At 36.9% G+C, this 22,741-nt stretch overlaps 1 protein-coding gene across 1 annotated transcript in view; it reads right to left on the bottom strand.

Annotated features, from left to right (window-relative positions):
• Nucleotides 1-22,741, bottom strand: part of SH2D4B (SH2 domain containing 4B) — a 95,886-nt gene that overhangs the window by 27,060 nt on the left and 46,085 nt on the right. The window contains exons 4-5 of the mRNA XM_072424130.1: nucleotides 4,188-4,335; nucleotides 460-667 (exon numbers count right to left, since the gene is read on the bottom strand). Coding sequence (XP_072280231.1) covers nucleotides 460-667; nucleotides 4,188-4,335 — 356 coding nt within the window. The remainder of the gene's footprint in view (nucleotides 1-459; nucleotides 668-4,187; nucleotides 4,336-22,741) is intronic.

Raw genomic sequence — 22,741 nt, 5'->3', positions numbered from 1 at the left:
CTAAAGATATCAGAGATGGTGTGTTTTCAAGCCAATTTACTGGTGCGCTTTTAAGCTGAACTCTTGCCATGATTTGGATTTATATCTGTTCAGCCCTGAGATTTATACAGCCTTATCACACAGCGCAGTATGAAAGAGAAATATACTGTTCCTCCAGCCTTCTGATTGGACAGTGAAGAGACAGTAAGAGAGTGATGGGACCATGTCTCTGTTTACTTTGCTTTATCCTGTAGTCAGCTCATTCCTGTTCAGCATTGACTAATTGTTTCCCAGTACTTCGTCTTCCTCTCCTAATTAGAATTCTGTTGTGCATGTTAATAAACCCAATTGAAGTACTAACCGTAATAAATAGAAATTATGTATTAATGAATACAGAGCTCCAATGAGGTTTTTCTTTTTTATTTGCCTTAAGTTCAGCTCAGGGTATCAGAAACTTTTGTGAGGCTGCTTTGTACTTACTCGGTTGGTATTTGCAACTTAATTGGTGATATAGTGCCGTTTTCCTGGGTAGGTTCCTGCCCATTGGTTAGAGTAGTATTCTGAAAAAGGTTGCTAAGCCCAGCTACCTTTCCTTTCTGAATGGCCCGAAGAGATTGTCGGTGATATTCGGCTCGTGCTCTGCGAGCTTTATGCTTGCGTTCTTCATCGGCTGCTTTTGATTTACGTACTGTAATAGGATAGGTTATTGTTAGGTCATTATGTTGAAATACTCCTACAATGTTATAGTTTATATAGAAAAACATTGTAATTTTGGATCAATAATTCTACAAAGACAAATATGAGAATTCCATGAAAAATTCCTTTGTAATATAACTGATATATTGAGTTGTGCAAGTATGGCACAATAAAAAAGTGGCCAGCGGGCAAAAACTTTTTATATTCCTCTTTTTCCAATGTGTCGTACTTGCACAGCTCAGTGAACAATGTCAGCACACTTTTGTTCTGGGCCAAAGTATCTCCAGTGGAAATGCATAGGAGTTTTGTATTTCTTTTGGCCTAATTCCACTTAAGTGTTGTCCAAACTAGACTTCTTTCTGCTTGTCAGCTGCCTGTTGGTCATTCATCTTTAGGGTGCTTGACCATCAAGTTTCCATCTGTTAACCTTCCTGTCGGTTTGAAAAATAAGTATTTTTAAATGTAAAGGTGGTACATTTATACATAAATAAATAAATATACAAATGACCCAGCCAGCATCTGCATCCCCTGTCCTCACGCCCCCAACGTTCACACACCAGGCTACACAGATGCCAGTGGGGCATTTCTGAAGGACACTGCGGGCACCACTGGAGGACCCCGCAAGAAAGAGGGGACAGAAGACTGAAAAACTCCCTTGCAATTCCACCCCAAGTGTGGCTCGGGGGTTGCCGCTTTTGGTACTAAAAATTAACCCCGAGTCACACTCGGGATTACCGCCAGGAAGGTTAATAAAGCAAAATCCATATTGTTCCTACCCCTCAAATCCATTCTACATGATCCATTTTCTTTCTTCCCTGAAGTAAGATATACAGACCTAAATCCACCATTTAGGTCTGGTAGCACCACCACTTTTGAGTCCTGGAAACCTTCAATCTAACATTACAGATACACATCAACAATATTAGATCAGATGTTTCCTGGGACCTAAAATGGTGATGATATCAGGGTCCTGAAAGATGGATTGAGCTCTGTCGGCAGCAGTCCTCTTTTGTCAATGTCATTGCTGCTGGTCTTCTACTGCATTCAAAAAAGGGCTTTACCAGAGGACAGCCAGTGGGGTGTGTCTATGTCACGCATCAGAAATAAAGAAGATTGGGGCTGAATAAAAAAAATTAAATGTATTTATTCATTTTTGCCAGTGATTAGATAGATGGAATAGAATGAGTTGGTTAAAATTATCATGGAAATCAGATTCATTTATTTTTATTGTAATCTAATACAGCAGTGTTTAAGACAAGGTCTCTTATGTTCCTTACAAAAATGTGTATTAATCTTCTGGTAAATTTTTATGTCCGCATTAAGCTCCTTGAATTTAAAAGTTATTATTAAATAGGAGCATGGCATTCAATTTTGAACTGTACCAGTAAGCAGGAAATGTTATAGAATTTATCAATTGAATAACATAAACCATGTCCTAGATGTCTGCATCAGACTTTACCTTGACTTGAAAGGAAGTTAAGGCCATAAACAGAGACTCGCCCTATCATCCAAAGAGCTCCAGGGGACGCATGGACAAATTTAAAGACTAAGAGTGCTACTTTCAGCACAGTTTAGTCCAGGCCAGGTTTGCCTTAGTGAACACGGGCAACAATACTTAGAAAGCAGGTATATTTACATGTTGTTTAATAAATTCATAGCTGCAATTTGATTTCAGCAATTATCTGTTTACAACAGGTGATTTCTGATTTGTCGCTATTAGGAAAAATGCGTTATACCTGCAGCTTTCTATTTTATTTTTTATTTTTTTAAAAGCTGGTGGTTAAACTTGGTGCGGATGCTTCAGTATAATTTAAGACTGACCAAATAATCTTGAACACCAATTAACAAATTACTTCTCTGGAGATGAGTAATTTGCTGTTTAATTTTAGAGGCAGAGCAAGGTCTGGTTTCAGTGCTCAAGGCTAAGATAAGCTGGGAAAGACAACTGTATACCCTGCATGGTGCTAATTAGAGGGTATTTTGAAGAGACAAATAAAAAAAATACCAATTTTGTTTAGAGGTAGCCTTGAAGTAAAATAATTTAATTACAGGATCAAGTAAATTAGTTTAAATTTGTTTTTGATATTTTGATTAAATATAGAAGTAAACACAAAAAAACATGTGCAAGGTATAGACATATTAATAAAATGCTATTCTGTGAAGCCCACAGCTATGCTTTTCCAGAACAGCCTTGCAGGCAAACTAGTAGCCAGGGATTTAATGTGTCACTGTTCAGCTAATTAGTCTATTTGTTGGAACATCTATTAAAATCTGCCTTGTCTATGAATATTTTACAGGAAAAGTAAAGCATATTTCCGATGAGCATATACTTTGAGCTATATTCATACTCTTAACCCTAAAGTATTTTTTTTTTGTATTTTTACATGCTTCCTTAAGTATTTTTATTAGTTCTAAAAAGAAACTTGGAGCTTACTTCTAGAGGCAAAGCAAGGCTAATTACTACAGTGACTTTCTTTAAAAACTCTTTCAAAAATGCCTAATGATTTTCAAGAAATCCTGTGTGCTCTCAAATTCATTTTCAAGCAAACAACAAAGTGCCTCTGCTGTACTGAAATCTGAAGCAATGTTATCAACCTAACCCATATTTTGTGTGCGGACTAACACCCCCCTTTCATCATCCTAATAACGTAAGGGGGAGTTGTAATCCTCCAGGAAAAATTAAGCAGGGCTGCCAACATTGCTTGGGATTTCTTTTTTTTTCCAAAATGCTTGGGATTTTGGAAGCCTACTAGATTTTTGGCAGGATCCACAGCAATTTTTGTGTACTTGCAGCTTTTTCAAGAAATAACGCATAATAAAGTGTACATATACTGCAATAATAAACTACATTTTGAGATGAGAGATGCTATTTTGATCTTTTGTTTCTACAAACATATCCCACTTTTTCATCTAAATGGTATGAGTAGCTATTGGGTTTAGCGTTCTCTAAACTAGAACAACAATTGAGATGATAAATAGGCCTGTGAGGGAGTGCATGATGTATAGTGAGTCATCAACTTGCATTGTGAAAAGTTTATTGTCACAATTGTGTGAGGCTTCAGATAATGGCCTTGCAAATGAATGTCCATGTATTGTAAACTGCTGGTTTGTTGCTCACACATTGTCATGACTACAAGTATTGGTATGTTTGCCTGTTTGTAGCCCATGTATTACCACATCTACAGTACTTATTTGTTGCCAATGTACTGTCACAACTGCCTATTTGTTTCCCATGCATTCTTATTATTGTTACAGTAGTCTTTTGCTTACATATTGCTGCCGTGTTATTACATTTTTGAAGCTAAATGTTGACCATTTAGTGTTTTTTTTCTATTTTAAATACTGACATCACATGAATATGCAAGTTCATGTTCTGACTACATTACTATTTTTGATATAGTAATATCATTCTTAGTATGTTTGGTAGGAGAAAAACACTTAAGTGTCATTTTCTAGGTACAAAGCAATAGCACATGGATGCAATCCTTTTTTTTTTGTTTTGGTTCACTTACATTGCTCTTGCCACTCCTCCTCTTCATTCTCATTGCGTTGATTTTGCTGCTGAGCTCTCTTCAGACTTAAATAGAGTTCCTTTGCGCGTAGTTCTTCCCGTTGCCGAATCTGTTTCTCACCCTTTCTCCTCTCCTCCTCTTCTCTTTTCTGAGATGGGTAAAATAAATCACATTAAAGGCTTAAAATGCTTAAAAAACTGTTCATCTACAATAAAATGACATCTTGGTAAAAATCATATGGAAGTTCTATAGGATATCATTGATGTATCTAGATGCCAACAGCATGCAAGGGTAAGCAGTATCAGAATTTTAGTTTAAACAATGAGATGGGTCTTATATATTACCGGTACACATCGAGTCTGATTTATTAAAGCTCTCCAAGGCTGGAGAAGATAAACTTTTATCAGTGAAGCTGGGTGATCCAGCAAACCTTGAATGGATGTAATAAGTCATTTGCTAATTGTTAGCAAATGTTTTAAATTCTTGACCTGAATCACCCAGGTTTACTGATGAAAGTATAACTTTATTAAAATAAAACACATATATATATATTTTATATTTTTTTTACTGTACAGATATGTATATATTATACATATTGGTACATATGTATATATACAATATACATATTAGTAACTTTTTAAACGTAGATCAGATTACTTTGGATTTTCAAAAAGGATCATATTTTAGTGACAGGCTGTGTAATCCAGTTAAAACTGCTGTACATTTAAGCTACAATCTGTGGAAAGCTGGTAAAGGACCTGACACAAGGCAGAAAAATATGTTGACAGCTTTACAATTATTTTTTTTTTTTTATTAAAAGGAAGTAAAATTAGACATATCAGACTGGTCACTACCATATTGTTTGATGTCATGTATTCCCTTAAATGTGAGTATATATTGGTAAATATTGGTCATTCAGCTGATTGCTACTAATATGAGTCAAGCAAGCAGGAACATGATTGTCACAAAAATGTTATATGGTCAGTACTGGGAAGGAGCAGTATGCCTCAATAAAAGTATCTACGGGAGCAAAGCTATCTTGGAGAATCTGTGGAGGTATGCGGAAAGCATGTAGGACATATACAAAGAAAGATAAAGAAAGATAAAGAAAAAGAAAGAAACAATAATTGGGATAGAGCAGATTGATAAAATTATATAACACTTCCAGTATCTCAGTCAATATATTTAATTGTATCACTGTAACAGGGGCAGTCAGTTGGACACCTTTGGAGGTTCTCAGTCATATTGAGCTTTTTTGATCTAGGCCCCAAATAACTGATTGTACAGGTCTCTTTTTATTTTAACCATCTCAGCATCCAGCAATGCTAGCAGTTATTTGAGCAATACTGCTTACCTTTTAACTCTTTATCACTGGGGCTTCATTCCACATGATCCCCAATGACCTAAATGGGAGTGCAAACCCTCCCGGGATAACTGTGTCATGCATCTTTTGAGCTCATCTTTTTGGACTGAGACTTGGACCCCTAACAGGCCTCTCTGATACCTCTTCGGTTCATGGAGTATATCTAAGTGTTATCCCCAATATCTATCTGCTATTTCAATCTCCTCCCCTAAAGATGCTGAATAGTGAAACACATTGAAAATGGAGATTGCTTTTGCCTTTTTCTCCATATAAATGTGCATGTGTAATATGTACCTGACACTCCACTATCAGCCTTTGTAATTATGAGATAATTATCTAACACATAATATGTACATTATATGTTTTAAAATTATCTTGTGTTTTTTCAATAAATTGTTAGCTTTGAATGAGCCACTGAGTACTAAGTACTAACATTTTCCAATTATGTTCATACCACCCTAAGTGTCAAATAACAGGATACTCCATAAAGGAACTTTTAGCCATATTGTGCATGTAGCCCATTTTTCCTTGCTGTCTTAGGCCTCCAATAGGTTAATAATTATGGTTAGTGGATTCATTAGCCAAACGAAAGGCAAAAGCAATGGTATAGAGCTTTACAATATATATAAAGACTTTGGCAGCAATTACAACTGCACAGACGCCAAGACAAAGAATATGTGTGCAGAAGTTAAAGGTGTACACATTGATTAGTACAGCTGGAAACCCATTGGTGCATCTAAAATCATTTGTATATTTAAAAACATATAAATATTTTATTTTCCTTCCTTAGAGTATCTATATAAGATTATTTTGAACCGCTACTTTGAAGTGCAATTATCTTAATTATTCAGTGATATTTTAAAAAGTGTACACTGTTGCAAAATAAAAACTTGCAGCTGCTTAATCTGAGCAGATTTGTGTACATTTAGGTTATTACAACTATTTATTTAGCCATCCATAGCAAGACATACAGTAGCTGGTAAGGTTCCAAATAAGACCTTCCTAATGATCAATTCAAAACAAATCCAAGAAGAGTTTCGAAGAGCACCAATTATGGGAATGACATAAAATCTCAGATTTTAACATCTCCTGAAGCACTTTTATTTATCAGATAGAAAGAGAGAATATAACACAGTTCTAAATCCTTTTAGGGGTCACGTCTTTATGCTCTGTAAATACGCTTGTACACTGGTGTGGTGGCAGCAAGGTCCTGTAATCACAAATACCAAACAAAATTACCACCTGGAAAATAAGTCCTGAAATACCTGTAATTATCTATTCTAGGTATATTATGTCTTGGCAAGTGTTTATTCTTCTGATCTCCTGCCTGCCTTGGATATGATCTTTTGTGTAGAGAGATTACTATATTTTGACTCAACTGTGTAACCTGGTGTACCTGGGGATTACCAGACATAAAGCTATTGACAGCATTCAGGATCCTGGGAAAAAGTGGGTTTTATATAGTTGAAATGACTACAGCTATACACTTATGGATTTATCTGTGTGATTTACTTTTAATTAGCATAAGATCATGCAAACATTTATTATTTATTACACACACAAATCTGCAGACTACTACTACTGCCATGTACCAAGAGACTTCTAGAAGTCAAACCTACATGTTGCAAAACACAACCATAGCTGCCAATATATGAGACTGACATGTTTAAAGAGCTTGATGTAGTAAGCAACAAAACCATAATACATATTATTGCCTGTATTTCTCGAAAAAAAAGTTTTGTGTTTTGCTTATTATAAAAAAAACACAAACATTAAACGAATTAAACATTGCATTGTTCAATGTTTGCATGATGCAAACGAAACAATATTCCAGTGCATAATTGGAACAGAGGAAGGGTTTAAAATGAATCCACACCAAAAAAGGTGCTCAGGATCATATGGGATATATAACAAATAATGCAAAGGTCTGTAGCTCATGCTGTATCAATACTTTTCTGTAAAATATTGATATATAAGAGATATAAGTTAAGTAGATAAGTAACAACCCCACCCCCCCCAAAAAAAAAAAAAAATCCTCCTCAACAGCAACTTACATCAGTCATTCCCAATTAGTGACTTACCAGAAGAGAGTTCTAAATGACAGTAAGGAAGTGCTGTACGAACACCAGAGATTAACCTAGGATGATCACAATAGTCTATCTCAGGTGACACTTTAGGGATACTGAACTACCCTAGGCTCTGTCAGCCTTGTTCTGTCTACATGCATTTACTCCAGCATTGCCATTACATCACTGTTGTGGACTGGTTTACTCAGTTACAATGGTGGGCCATGTGTGTCAGTATGACCACTTTTCAGTATCAACTACGAAACATGACAAGGTGACAGTCAGGGGTGTAGTCTTAAAAAAAGGAGAGGGGGTTCGGTTCCACACCAATACACCCCTACCTATGTGTTTCCCAAGGTGGAAGAATCTTTCCCCAGAGTGATGTCATGATACTAGAACCTGCCCACTCTCCCATCGCAGGCCTGAGCGTGGACGGGGGTATGTTCAGAGAGGCAACCCGCCCACCACCCTGAGCCTCCAATTCCATACGGGAGACATGGTCCACAGTTTTGGCCAGTGCGCCCCCCTCAGCGGGGTCCTACTCCTGACCCCGAGGGGGGGTGGACCGGCCAGAGCCGTAGACCACCCAAGAATTCTTTGCAAAATAGGAGTGGGCACACGTGTCCATTCTCGAAAAAATTGAGGGTGTGGCGTTCCCACCTGTGCCCACCCCACTACACCCCTGGTGAAAGTAGAGTCTTATACAGTAGAGCAATTAGGAAAAAGCATTGTCACCACATTACTAGAAGTTCCCAAATGAGGCAATGCAGGAGTAAATGCATGTGGACAGAACAAGGCTGACAGAAGCTGGGGTAGCTAAATAGCACTAAAGTGCAAAAAAAATGCACACACAAGAAAGCAACCTATGGGCTCTCCAGGTGTTAGAATGAAAACAATTCTTGAAATGACATTACCATGATCATGCTTATATAAGATTTTAGTTCCTAGGTTAAGATCTGTTTTAATTATCATGGTATAATAAGAGATTTTAGTTCCTAGGTTTAGATTTGTTTTAATTATCATGGTATAATACGAGATTTTAGTTCCTAGGTTTATATTTGTTTTAATTATCATGGTATAATATGAGATTTTAGTTCCTAGGTTTAGATCTGTTTTAATTATCATGGTATAATATGAGCTGTCCCAAAGCAACCAATTACATTACAACTTTCATATTCCAAATGTCATTTTCCAGTGCAGGTTGGAGTGTGTCTGGTGGCCATGGAACAGTGCAGAAAGTTTTCATTGATGACATATTGATATATAAACCTGGATTTTATGAAGACATTTCCTATCTTTCTTATACGATAGGGGATTTTCATTTGGTTCTTTGTGTATTATCCTCCCACTGTCTGCCTATTTACCATATTCAAGACAATTGAAAATGAACTAATGTCTTAGCTCTCCTGCATTTTATGGAAACATTTTAAAATAATGAAAGGTGCATTACTGAATAGGTAAATTATAACGGGATTCTGGGAAAAGTGCTACTTTAGCAGCGCATTAGTTCAACATGATTAACATGGTTATAATGAACACTAAATGAGATTCTAATGATGTGAAGGAGTAAGGAGTCACTGAGAAAGAAAAGGAGAGGGCGGGCTGGCAGTTTTATGTGAATAGTTCATGTGAGCAAGAGAATGTGGACTGCATTGTTGAAGAAATAATAATCCAGATATAATGTGACCTGCATTACTGTGCTATTCACTGTATGATCTTTTCATCGAAGCCTAAAACCTTATATTACAAAGGGCTGTTCCACCAGGTCACAAGGTTAACATTTGCTTCACTGGAGAAGTTAATAATTTTGAGTTTAAAAAAAAAAAAACTAATATAGATATAAAATAAAATCCAGTCAAAGTCAGTTCTGGGGGGTCAAAGTTTCTTTCATATTGGATAATATAATAAGGTGATTTCCTATCAGTTTGTAGAAGTGATGTCCATATGTCTCAAATACCACATTTGTCAGTCTCTTTCTAAAATCTCTGATTTAAGGGATAGAAATGATACCTATATGGCAAATTGGTCCACTGTGTACTACTGAACTTTGGCTCCAACTACTTAACAGTGAGCAGATATAAGGACTGTCCTTGAAAGAACCTATGTATTGGGCATTTCAGGTGACTCACCATGATGTAGTGATTAGAAAAGCACCCAGTGACTAGAAAAGTCACCTATAATGCCAACTACTGTTGTTTTTGCCCATTAATAATGATCACTGCCTTCTCTTTCTGTCCTGGTGAGTCTGACCACACAAGGGGTAAGGAGATGGTCACAACAGGGGCAGAAATGCCAATAAAATCCTGACAAAAACTTTCACTTTTCCCCATTTTCTTTTATTTCTTTTTTTTACTGTCTGTGCCTTTTGGATACATTTTCTTTACTTAGGACCCAATCACACCATAACACAATGCTCTTAGTGCACACATTTTTATACATCGCTTTAGGCAGGCTGTTAATCTTGAATGAGCTGTTGTTGAACCTCAAAGCACAAAAAAGGCCCTGCAGAATAAAACATAAAAAACAATAAACATGGTATTTATATCAGTGCATTATAGTACACTATTGTACAGACAAAATTAAATTTATTTTGAGTTGCATTTAACAATATTGGTGTGCATTACCCAACATTGCTGTTGCATGCTTTAAAATGCATGTTGTGGTGTAAAGTGTTATAGTGTTTACAGGAGTAAGGAAATAATCCCCAACGGTAAAAAAAAAGCAATAAAAAACAAAAAAGTTGTGACTACTTTTCAATGTGTTTTAAAATATATGCTTGTGCCTTACCTAGACAGCACACCAATGGATATTTTTGTGACACAAAACACATTTCCCCTCCCTTCTACGCTGGCATTGGGATCTTATTGTGGTCAATTTTTTAACAGGTTCAGTACCTTCTGCGTGTTTGTTGTATCGCATACAAAGGGACAATGCATATCCATTCTACAATAAAGAGCTGTCTGCTCACATTTTTTAGAGTTAGTTTTAACCTTAATGGCTATCACATAACGACTTTTTCAACTTTAGTCAGTGAGGGTTGAGGGGAGACAAATAGAGGGAATATAACAGGGCAAGAATTGGCAATGGGGTCCAATGAAATAGGCTTACAGAGCTAACAAGCAAATCCTCATGGATCCTCATTGTTGTCTGTAAGAGACTGTGTAACTGTATAATGATCATTAGAAAAGAGATATACATTTGTAAATATAATAAAAGCCTTTAAGGAGTCACTTTTCAAAAAAGTCTGCAATAATTGATATCTGACATTTCACAACATACAGTAGCAGTTTAACTTTTCAAGAAAGATTTACTTTTTTTCTAAAAAAAAACTCCCTGAGCCCTTGTGATGTGGCTATACCTAGGCAGAGATCATGTTATCAGTCTGCTGCAGGTAACAGGCTGTAACATTGGAACTTGTTAGCAAGATAGACTGTTAAAGGCTGTTGAAGTGGGCTGATACGTATCACACAATTGTGAACACAGTCCTGAACTGGACATGTACAAGAATGATTATTTTTTTGTGTTATCTCTGAACCAACATTTTAGTCCCAAAAATAAATTATAAACCTGAACAATATATATATATATTGCCATCCGTATGGGGAGAAAAGCAGCTAAAGGAACTGTTATAGAAAATGGGATCTCTGTGATAAATATATACTTGTAAATATATACTATGTTATACTTCAAATGTGAGCAGTTAACTTAATGAATAAATTCAGTGAAACATCTACTGCAAAGCAAATCTAAAGGAGAAGGGTGTGTTGTTTGAGTTTAAGGAAAACAGGGAAAATAGGATAACTACACTTTGTTGGAAAGTTACTTATGTGTTGGGATCATTCCATGGCTACATCATACTTTGATTTTAGCCGTCTTTTAAAAACATTTTATGTGTTTTCACTGGTAATTTGGTTGTCCCAAGGAAGGTATGGGGCAGAAGATACCTTCTAGTAGGGGTGGGAATAGCTCCTCTAAGGTATGCAATGCAAGGACTAATCTGAACAGGTAAAAGTAAACTGTAAACTTTCAGGGGTCAAATCCAGCCATGCAATAACCTGCTGAGGATAAAGCATTTTAGAGAAATGGCTAAAGCATCAGAGCTAAGCATTAAAAATGATAGAATACATCATTAGGGCAAATATTTAAAACAAAAAGTTGACTCAAACAAGGTGAACAACAAGGTCAGTCCCAAATAAGAAAAATTTGTCCTGCAAATCACACTTTGGGGCACACTGGGGAACCTGGAGCACAGCAAGATCCAGTACAAGAAGCCATATAGCAAAAAAGTCAGCAGGGCCACCCAGGAAGGACACCAAAAAGGACTACCGAGGAAGCAGAATGAGAATAAGTAAATGGGCATGCCACTGGGGACCGACCCACAGCCACCAATACATAACCAGAACCAAGACTTCCAATATAAAAGTGGAGGACTGTCTGACTTGACATGTATGAGGAACATCAAGTATACACCATAGTGCATATTTGTAAGGCAGCAGTAGCAGATGACAAACAAAAATGTATGCAAGAAGGTTGGTCAGTGGTCACTTAGAAAAAAAAATATTGCAGGCAAGTTAGAAATATTCACTAATCTCCTTCCATGGTCCCTATCACTTCCACTTCTAAGTGTATTTTAGTCAAAATTTGTGGGACAAAAGTCCCCATAGAAGTCCAAAGGTTTACTATGCTGGCATGGCCAGCAGGAAGTAACAACAAAAAATCACAGTTTGCTGAAAATGCTGAACCTTTAAATAAACATATATGAGCAGCTAGGTGAAGGTGGTCTTGGGGCTCTTGGCCTAACTAAACTAAAATTGATCAAAGAAAATTTAAATACCATTCGGGAAGATATGTGAATTCAAACGTGGTATAGAAGAGAAGTGGAGGAGAAATATCTGTTTTTTATTCAAACGTACCTGCATACTGCCTTACAGCTATTTACAGTCTTTTTTGAATTTAGCCAGAGGGAGGGTCAATCAAATTTGACAACCTTGTGTTCATTTCCCCCTATCCACATCCCTTTTACATCTCTTGATGCACGGATTTGACACAAGTAAGGCTCCAGGGTGAGTATAAAAATTAATGGGGACAAAGGGTACCCCTGCCTGGTTCCATTTGATATCAGAAAAGATTCAGAGTGAAAGCCATTAACTCCCACCAATGTGGATGGCCTAGAGTAGATAGATTGAATCCAACTCATAATTTTTTACCCCCCAGTCCTACATATGCTAAAGTTTGGGTCATATATTGCCAGTCTACCTTGTCAAAGGCCAATTCTGACTTGGTGGATAGCAAAAAGGCCTGTGTTTGGAACTTCTGGTTTTTAATGTTGCCTATGTGTCCATTAAAGAGACCTTTTCCTTGAGGAATGAAATGCTGTATATGGGTCTCTGTAGATATTTCTCACCTCCGTCACCTCTGTCTGACACCCTTTACATAGACAGGATGTGAAAGATGATATCTGGGTTCCCATTGAGGAGAATTTCATTTATTCCAGCTTTGTCTTTTACCTGTCTTATGGACAGGAACTGGGTTGGAGATATTACCTAATATTTTATACTTGTGAAAAAAATTAGAAATCTCCCAAAATTGGGGCAATGACACCAAAAAAAGGTGGCACAGATTTTGGCCCTTTCACACCCTATCCAAAAGTAAACAGTGGCTCAGTGGTAAGCACACATACCAGCCAGGTGACCATCTACACGTAGTTTGCAGGTTCTCCCTGTGTTTGCTTGCATTTTCTCCACGTACCCCAGTTTCCTCCCACATTTCAAAAACATGCGGATAGATAATTGGCTTAAACCCAAATTGACCTTAGGCTGTGTTAATGACAAATGATTATAATAGGGACATTGAATAGTGAGCCCCTTTGAGGGACAGCCAGGAATATGACCCTGGACTTTGTAAAGCCCTGGCTAATATGTTGGTACTAAATAAATTATGTGTAATAATAATAATAACTGTAGCTCACTGGGTTTTAAATCTGTGTTTCTCTAAATGTTGGATATCTTGTAGTCTGTGTCCTCGCTGCAGTTAGGACACAAAAACAGGGGATCAGAATCTGTAATAGCAAGATACAGCATGTATAACTAAACAATTAGTAACAAAAAAGAAAAAAAGTATTGAATGTACACTTTGTGAAAATTTGAAGTGTATGCAGGAATTGTAATGAGAGTTGAGGTTTCAAATTTACATGAGATTAGCCTAATTTATTGAGGCTTTTCAAAATAGACCACTTATATGTTATGGTATCTGCACCTTATTGTATACTACTTATTGAGCCGCTTTTTAACTAAAAAACCTTCCACAAGAGTGCCTACTGGTAAATGCACCAAGCTAAAAATTAAATTGATCCACAACATAATGCCCATAAAACTGTGCTTTGGACTGGAACATAAACAACCCTTTTTTATGAGACAATGACATGGGAAAATGTGTTTCTTTAGGCTTTATAAACACGCAAGTTGGAAAAGTTGTATTGATGTTGGGGTTAATATTGGCATAGAGGAAAATTGACCATGCTCCTCTTTGAGAATTGCAAATCTAATTGATCTGCTGCAGCAAGCTTTCAATTCCTGAGCAACTGTACAAGATAGGACGTGCATGAGCTGCTAAAGTAGGGCTGGGTACACTGCAGTTTGGCTCTGAATGAAACAACTCAGCAAAATGCCTAATTATGAAAAGCATAATGTAAGCAATGAATTTCGTAAAGGTAGGTGCACCTTTGCTTGATCAGATACAGACAGTCGGGCACATAATAATAAATAAATACCTTGCTGCTTTACAAATTATAATCACTGTCTTATTTTAATCATTTAATATCATTGCTGACACATGCTATGTTTTTGCTGTCCGCTTCATTAAGCTGGATTTTTTTTTTCTCTGTACCTTTACAGCTACATATAGGCTTATTATCATTCATAAAAGGACTTCTGTAGGCAAAGAGAATCATTCATGTATATGTCCTTGTTTTTAGCTTCTGTGTAAACAGATAGCTATATAATTAACTTTTATAGGAAAGATCCAGTTGCAGATTATGGTTACATTTTCGACCAGTGTCATTGACTATAACTGTTCTCAGCTGCAGTCTTGTTAAATTATATAGCACATTTAGGTTTGCTGTATTTTCCAAATAGCAGGAAAGAGGACACAATAAATTTGCTGAAGGCTTTGTGAGACATTATCTATAAATACAGTACATACTATAATAACATGTATGCATTACAAAAGTGTTTAAATCTATGTCTCACCATGTGACATGGGCCACCTAAGATTTAGGTTCAAATTTAGGGTAAGTGAACGCTAATATAAAGACAAATTCATGTCCCTACTTTTATTCCGCACATAGCTGTACGTATTAGTGTTTTTTGTTTTTTTCCTTCAACTTAAACAGTGAACTCATGGGTATGGACATTCATGTATTTACTTATTTATAACACGCAGTGAGCTTTAATGCAAGGAATCACTGTCTACTGTAGCTACAGGCACTGTGGGGCAAGTAACCCTCAAAATTTTGAGTTTTCATGGAGCAGGAGCTTTGGCAGGGGAAGCTACTAAGGAAGGACTGAAGGGGTTCTGATCTTTGAGGATGCAATGCTGTACAGTCTCTGCAGTCTTGTAAACCCAGTGAGAGCTTGATCTGAAACCAATTTGCTGCTAATATATACATACTTGAAGATCATTTTGGCTACGAAAGGGAAATATTGAATTATTGACTACTGCTGGAGAGTAAACAACATAATGGTATGATGCTAAATAAGTTGTGAATAGGTGTGATTAGAAAAATAGGTGATGAACACCATTACAAGTGGCCATGGGGATTACAAGTGATTACAATGTAGACCTTGAAGATCAGTTCATTGGTTACAAGCTTTGGCTGTAGCACTTAAAGGAAACCCATGAGAATTTTGCTAATCTCCAGGCAAACCACTTAATACAGAGATGACATAAGTGACTTTCGTGCACTATAATAAAACAAACTCAAACTGTGTTAAAAGTGACTGGCAGGGAGAGACTATTGATGCAGCTGCCAACCAACATACTGCTGGATAAGGGATGAAGGACAGAGCTTACATTCAATCATGGCAGGGAGCCCACCCATATTTCTGTTGATAAGCAGTGATCATGGCTACTGTGAATATTGTCACAGGAAATGAAGTTTATCACTGGCCAGATCGCCGGATGACAATCAAAGAACAAAAGTTCACAAAAAGAAAACAAATGCAGTCACCTTGTCTGATGATGGGTAAGCATGTTAAACTTGCATGTTTATGTTCTTTGTTTTACACACATCTTTTTTTTTATGTGCAGTGCATATATTTTCATCATTCAAACTTTACAAGTGTTATAAAGGACACTACACAAGAACTACTATATTACAGTCTGTGCTAAATAGGGATGAGCATCTGATTTTTCTGAATTGGATTTTGTATTGCAATTATAATTTATTATTTGTACAAAATGTAGTAAAAAAAAATTATGTAAATGTAATGTAAAATCTATATGTAAATGTAGTCTAATTTCACTTTGTACCCTGCTTGATAAAATTAGCTCCAGGACTATTTCTTAAAACTTTTTAAAGCTAGCAGTGCATGAGAAATGAAACCATATTACACAACAACATTCTGTGTGATACAGTTTTGTGGATAATGTACTGATACAGCAATTGCATGGGATTGTTTACCATGTCTTTATGTGCAATCCATATGTTTGAGTTGACAGCGTCAACATGGGAAACTCATAACTTTGTTTCTTATCAATTGGCTATTAGTGTTAGGGTTGGTATTAGCATGTGCTAATGCTATCACTAAGGTTGGGATTTCTGTTAGGTAACTTAAAACCACCTAAAATCACCTTTCCTATAAACTTTATTGCATTGGGCCTGATTTATTAAAGCTCTCCAAGGCTGGTGGAGATATGTGTTCACCAGTAAACCTGGGTGATCTAGCAAACCTGGAATGGATTTCTTAAAAGTCATTTGCTATTTGTTGGCAAATGTTTTCAACCCTGAACCAGACCCATTCCAGGTTTGTTGGATCGCTAAGGTTCACTGCTGAAAGTGTATCTTCTCCAGCCTTGGAAACCTATATTAAATCCGGTCTATGTGTCAATGCCCTGATTTTCACAAATATTTAGGCAAAGTCACGATTTTGCTAATTCCTGGAAATAAATGCACCAATTTGGAATACTATGCAATTCATATCAGAGGATTATTCAAGGGGCTGGGGCTACCAAGAGCGGATTTGTTATCTGTAAACTGTCAGCTCACCTATCCAGAAAAATAGTCAGCTCACCTATCCAGAGACTTTATATTATTAGTGGATGCCAAAGGGTTGAGATTAGAGGAGAGGCAGAATGAATGACTCGGTCAAGCAAGTTCTTAAAAGTTCAACCTCCCTGTCAGGTCTGTGCACAATTGAGTAAAACGGAATTGCTTATTGACTGGATTCCCAAATTCCCAAATTTCTACACATTAAAATAAATACAATAGACAGATGAAAGGCAAAAAAAAGATGCCATTTTAACAAACCGATGACATCTGCTTCCAGTCATGTCCCAACCTGGTACGAACCTTTAATAGAGGGTGTACGAAATTAATCTTTGTGTTATAGGGTATAACAGGTGATTAGAAGCAAATACATTTCTAGCAAACAGTAATCTTAATCTTCTTTTTGAACACAGGATTTTTGGAGATGGAAGCATCAACCATTATGCCAGGACAAGTACTAAAGTGAATCAAATAGTTTTCATTTGGTTGGTAGTGAGGAAATTATTTGCATAAGTCTGGAAAAGTAAATGCTCTTTAATGGACTTGACATTTTTTTAACTACACTTTCTCAACTTTAAATATGGTCCACTCATCATTTTAGGAGGGAGATTTGTGGAGTGTTAAATATTTTACCATGGTTAAAGCACGCTTGTTAAGTGTTCTGCATATAATTCAAGTCTTTGAATCGTTAATGAAGGCATGGAGCTCTGGGAATTGTATTCAGTGCATTACTGATTTTAGTAGACACAAAATGTAAAATACAGAAAAATATTGATATAATTTGGTTTTGAAAAATAAGTGCAGATCCAACAAGATGCATATATATATATATATATATATATATATTGTAAATTTTATTCTACGTAAGAAAACTATAGACAGTTTTGATTTTCTTTCACAATTTGTTATAAAGCAGTGATTGCTGCAAAAAAGGTCACAGTTCAAATAAAAGTGTTCAATTCCTTGTTTTATAAATAGCTCACAAATGGATATAAGTTGTTCTCAAGGTTTTACAGCCTAGATGGTAAATGGAAAACATTCAATTCAAAACCTTGTTCACGAGATTGACATTAAAATGAAGCGATAAAACATGCTTTTAAATGTTTCAATTATAAATATATGATATATATATATATATATATATATATATATATACACACACAGTCATGGCCAAAAAAGTTGGCACCATTGCATTTTGTCAGAAAATGCACTACTTCTCCCAGAAATCTGTTGCAATTACAAATGCTTTGGTATTATGATGTTTGTTTATGTTGTTGGCACAAGAAGAACACACAAAAAAAAAAGGAGAAAAAAATATTACAAAAAATGATATTCCACTCTTCTGGTCAATGGCCTTTGATAGATACTTTTGGGAGACTTACACAAAGCACATGCAGCCTTTCCTATCTTTTCTGTGAAAATTTGTCTGAACTTCAGTAAATCTGTCTAAGACGTTCCCAAATGCATACATATACTTGGTTGCTCAGGTTTAGGGGTTGCAAATAAACATATAATCAACAGGCAGCCTGATTTGTATATACATTTGTTAATATTATTATTAAATGTTTATTTTTTATTTTACTCCTAGATGCTGAACAGAGCATGGGGGAGAAAATTTAAGTATGTCGCCATGATGGTACCTTAGCAGATTTGATAATTAAATACTAGGTTATTATTAATTCTGACGTTAGCAGCCTGGTTCGTGACCTGGTTCTGTCTGCAGTCTACAATTGAATAATGAAGGATAATGCAAAGTATTCTGCGAAGCAGAATGATAATTTCATCCCTCTGCTATCTCTTATCAGCTGGCTCCCCATCAACTTATGTGAATCCAGTATATTGAAATGGCCCCTTGAGTTGCCTCCCTCTTTCCGATTTTGAGCTCTATATATTTAGAAGTAGCTTTCATCAGGTCAAATTCAGGCACTTGCATTATTTGCATTTAAATACCCATGTAAATATTTTGTTTAGTGAATTGCAGAATTCAGTTTTACACTTGGCAAGAAAACAAAAAAAAAATTGGCAAGGGTCTTAAACACTGACCAGAAAGAAGTGCAAAGGTTGAGCTATTGGAATTACATTGCCTTCATGTTTCAGGTTTGTGACCCACTTAATAAAGCAGCCATAAGGTGAACAGGACAGCGATCAATCCAGCAGCTAATAAAAAAAAACATTAATGGCAACAGCTGTATTTCAGACATGACACATTTACTTCGAAAGAAACCTATAGTTACTGTATATACTTCAGTTCATTGTAATAGATCAATGAGCTGACAGTTGATGAGTTGAATGTTAATGTATCACACCCCAGTTTTTTTTTTAACCCCCCCAAGCGGTAATTCCGAGTGGATTTTCCATGCAAAAAGCGGTAATCCCGAAGTCACGCTCAAAACCTGAAAAAAAACACTTAGCTTGTTTCGATGTCGCCCCCCCCCCCGACATCCTGCTGGTCCCTGCAGCTCCTCTGGACACGTCTTCTTTCTTTGATCTTCTCTTGGCGTGTGCAGAGACGATCTCCGGGGTTTCCCAGGAACGTTGGTGCATGCGTTGGTGCAGGAAGGAGGAGCGGGGGGAAATTTAAATATTTTGTATTGGATTCAATACAAAATAGCTGTATTGAGTCCAATACAAAGAAATCTTTATATATAATATATATATAATTATATTAACTATATATAATAAATGCTATTGTACAGGTATATTACATGTTTAACTATATTTATATTTTTTTTTTTATCAGATTTTGTGTTTTTTTAAAGTTTATTATTAAATTTATTAAATATTGGACATATTTTGGTGAGTTATGCCCAAGAATTATAGGCCTACAATGTCAAATGAATTTCCATGCAAAAAATGTACAGACAGAATTAGAACGCTAGGGTGGTTAATAGGTTTTTATTTAGAAAGATTTTCCAGATAGTAACAATGAAAAACAAGGGGATAGAGTTCAACAACATGTAAAACATCTACACAATAACGTAGAGCATAAAAAGAAGAAAAAACATAATATAGGATCTTGACATCTCACTGCTCAATATAACTTGAGAAAGGCTCTGCGGGCTAACAGGTGCCATTAGGGATGGAACAGTGAGACCCATTACAGGCACATAAAAATAAAACAACGTAAGAAATAAGCTATAAGTCACACCAGGACCAGACAGACACAGGAGGATAGGGAAAAGGGAGGGGAATGGAAGGCCAGAACTCAAGCGTTAACACACCCCTGTACCCTGTAGGGACGCAGGTGGTGAGGAAGGACCCACGAAAACAGGGTTACAGAGCAAATAGAGAGATATCAAAGTCTCCTGGTAGATAGTTCTCAATCCATGTGTCCCAAGTCTTCCAGAAGACCGGTATGCGGTGGTGCTTTAGGGATAGTCTGAGGCCGCAGAAGCAGAAGTGCTTCAAATGTTTTGTTAGGGATACCCTTAACCAAAATAGTGTAGACTATCTGGTATACGCCTGTCCAAAATCTTTTAATTTTATGGCACTGCCACCATATATGGTAGAGAGTGGTAGGAGACATAAATCACCAATAAGACAATAAAAAAAACCCGTATAACAGATGTATGCAGAAGTGGTATCAGAAACCAATAGTCTGAGTCCACCTGGCAAACCAGACCACAATAAGGCACAAAGGGACTCACCCAACCTTCGGTAGGTAGGGGGAGAACAGTACCAAAAAAACTGAATCATAATCAGGATCAGGTTCATAGCGCTCCCAGGATCAAGATGGGGTTGCACTCTTAGGACGCTAAGGTCTTTCCAGACCTAGTAATCGGGAACGCGAACAATCAAGTTGCGGTTGCACTGATTTCCATTGGGTTGACAAACCCTCAGCCTCTGCCAGAGACCTAGGCCGGTCAGGTATAGTAGGACCCAGGTCTTGGAAGCAGTTTTTAGCTTTTTCAGGTGTAGCAAAGGTTAGCTTACAGGGCAACCCCCATCTGTATTTGATATGATTTTGTTGAAGCACTTGTAACCATGGTTTCATGGTTTCAGCTCCTGCCATTTGTTAGTGGAGGGGGCCAAATCTGCAAATATTTGGTAGTCTTGACCTTGGAATCTAAAGGGAGCCTTTTCGCATGCCACCCGCATCAGGCGTTATTTGGTTTGATAGTAGTGAAATGCAACCACAATGTCATGAGGTCGACCATTGAGCTGGCGCTTAGTAAGGGCCCTATGGATACGATCAAATTCCAACCTTTCAATTGGAATCTCAAGTGCAAGCTTGTAGTAACGCAGTGACCATAGATGTAAGGTCAATATAAGGCAATGCAAAGCTGCAATATATAAAGCTAGTAAAGTACCTTCTTGTGTTAAAAGAGGAAAAGACTGCAGAGATGGAGACATAATCCTGCCTCTGTACAAAGCATTGGTCAGACCACATCTGGAATATGCAGTCTAGTTTTGGGCACCAGTTCGCAAAAAGGACATTGTGGAATTGGAGAGAGTCCAAAGAAGGGTAACTAAACTAATAAAAGGAATGGAGGAGCTCAGCTATGAAGAGAGATTAATTTAACTGAATTTATTTTTCCTTGAGAAGTGACATTTAAGGGGGATATGATAACCCTGTATAAATATATAAATGGTCCCAATTATTCACTTTGAGATCATTACAAAGAAAAAGGGCACACTCTTTACGTCTGGAGGAAATAAAGTTTAAATTAGGGAAGGGATTCTTCACTGTAATGTCTGTGAAAATGTGGAATCAGGGGGTCAGTAAACAGATAGATCAAGAACAGAATGCACAAACTGGAGCAACAGAAACCTGGGAGCAGATCCACAATGAATTCCTTGTCCAGGCAACTTCCTGTTGCCAGCCAGATGAGTGTGGGTCATGTGAGCAACAGACACCAAACCCAACAGCAGAGGGAGTGCTGGTGACAAGACAGTCTCAGATGTTGTTCACATGCCTGCCAGCAGATAGGGTGTTTCTGGAGAACACTCTAGTCCTCTGAGGCAGGGGAGCAGCTGATCAAGAGTCATATGACCTGGACCAGGAATTCAAGTTCAATATAATTGAACTTGTATTCAGTAATGATAACATGTCTTGTACATGCAATGAGTACATAGATCAAAGTGTTTATCATGAATACAAAATTGTTTATAGGTGGCTAATAATGTCATGTTGTACTATGTTGACTACCTGTGGGGGAAAATATGAGATCTACGGAGCAGGTTTGGATGCATAAATTGGGCACTATGCACAGTGGTAGAAAATCAGAGACACAATCAAATGATGTTAGCCTCTCGAAAAATTGAGGAGTCATGGTTCACACAACTGCATTTACTATACTAATGTTAACCAGCTATGTTAAAAATATTGTTTGAGAGTCACATTTGGACCATGTTCATTATTTGAGAGTGGACAAGTAGGTGCAAAGTGTGTTTCAAACTCAATCCTTCCTGATAGAAATACTTTTTTCTTATAAAACCTAATCTTAACATGTATAATATAATTTACCAATATGCCAATATATAAGTTAATAAAAAAAACCCTTTATAGGGGGGTTTATTTATTCTTAGTCTTATTTCTCAAACAGCCAATTAAAATTCTGTAACCTTTTAGTAGCTGCAAAGTGTGACCTTGGGACCTGTGGAGAAGCAGTGGTCTCATTGAAGAGGTTGGACACCTTCCCTACTAAGTCAGATCTTTAGTTCTGCAATAGGCTTAGCTCATATTCCCATCTTATTGAGAGCTCTGGGGTTACAAGGCCACTGGTAGGGGACAGGGGGATTCTACACAGTCTGTGGGTGATTTTTAAAGAACCCCACCCTTTGTTTTGATGCACCTGGAATGTATTTGTCAAAAACTTAACATTCCATTGGAATTTCGAAAATTGTATTGAAATCTTTA

This window comes from Pyxicephalus adspersus, chromosome 10 (genome assembly GCF_032062135.1).
Source record: "Pyxicephalus adspersus chromosome 10, UCB_Pads_2.0, whole genome shotgun sequence".
Classification (NCBI taxonomy): Eukaryota; Metazoa; Chordata; class Amphibia; order Anura; family Pyxicephalidae; genus Pyxicephalus; species Pyxicephalus adspersus.
Note: the sequence above shows the minus strand (reverse complement) of the source record. Positions and strands in the feature narration are given on the sequence as shown.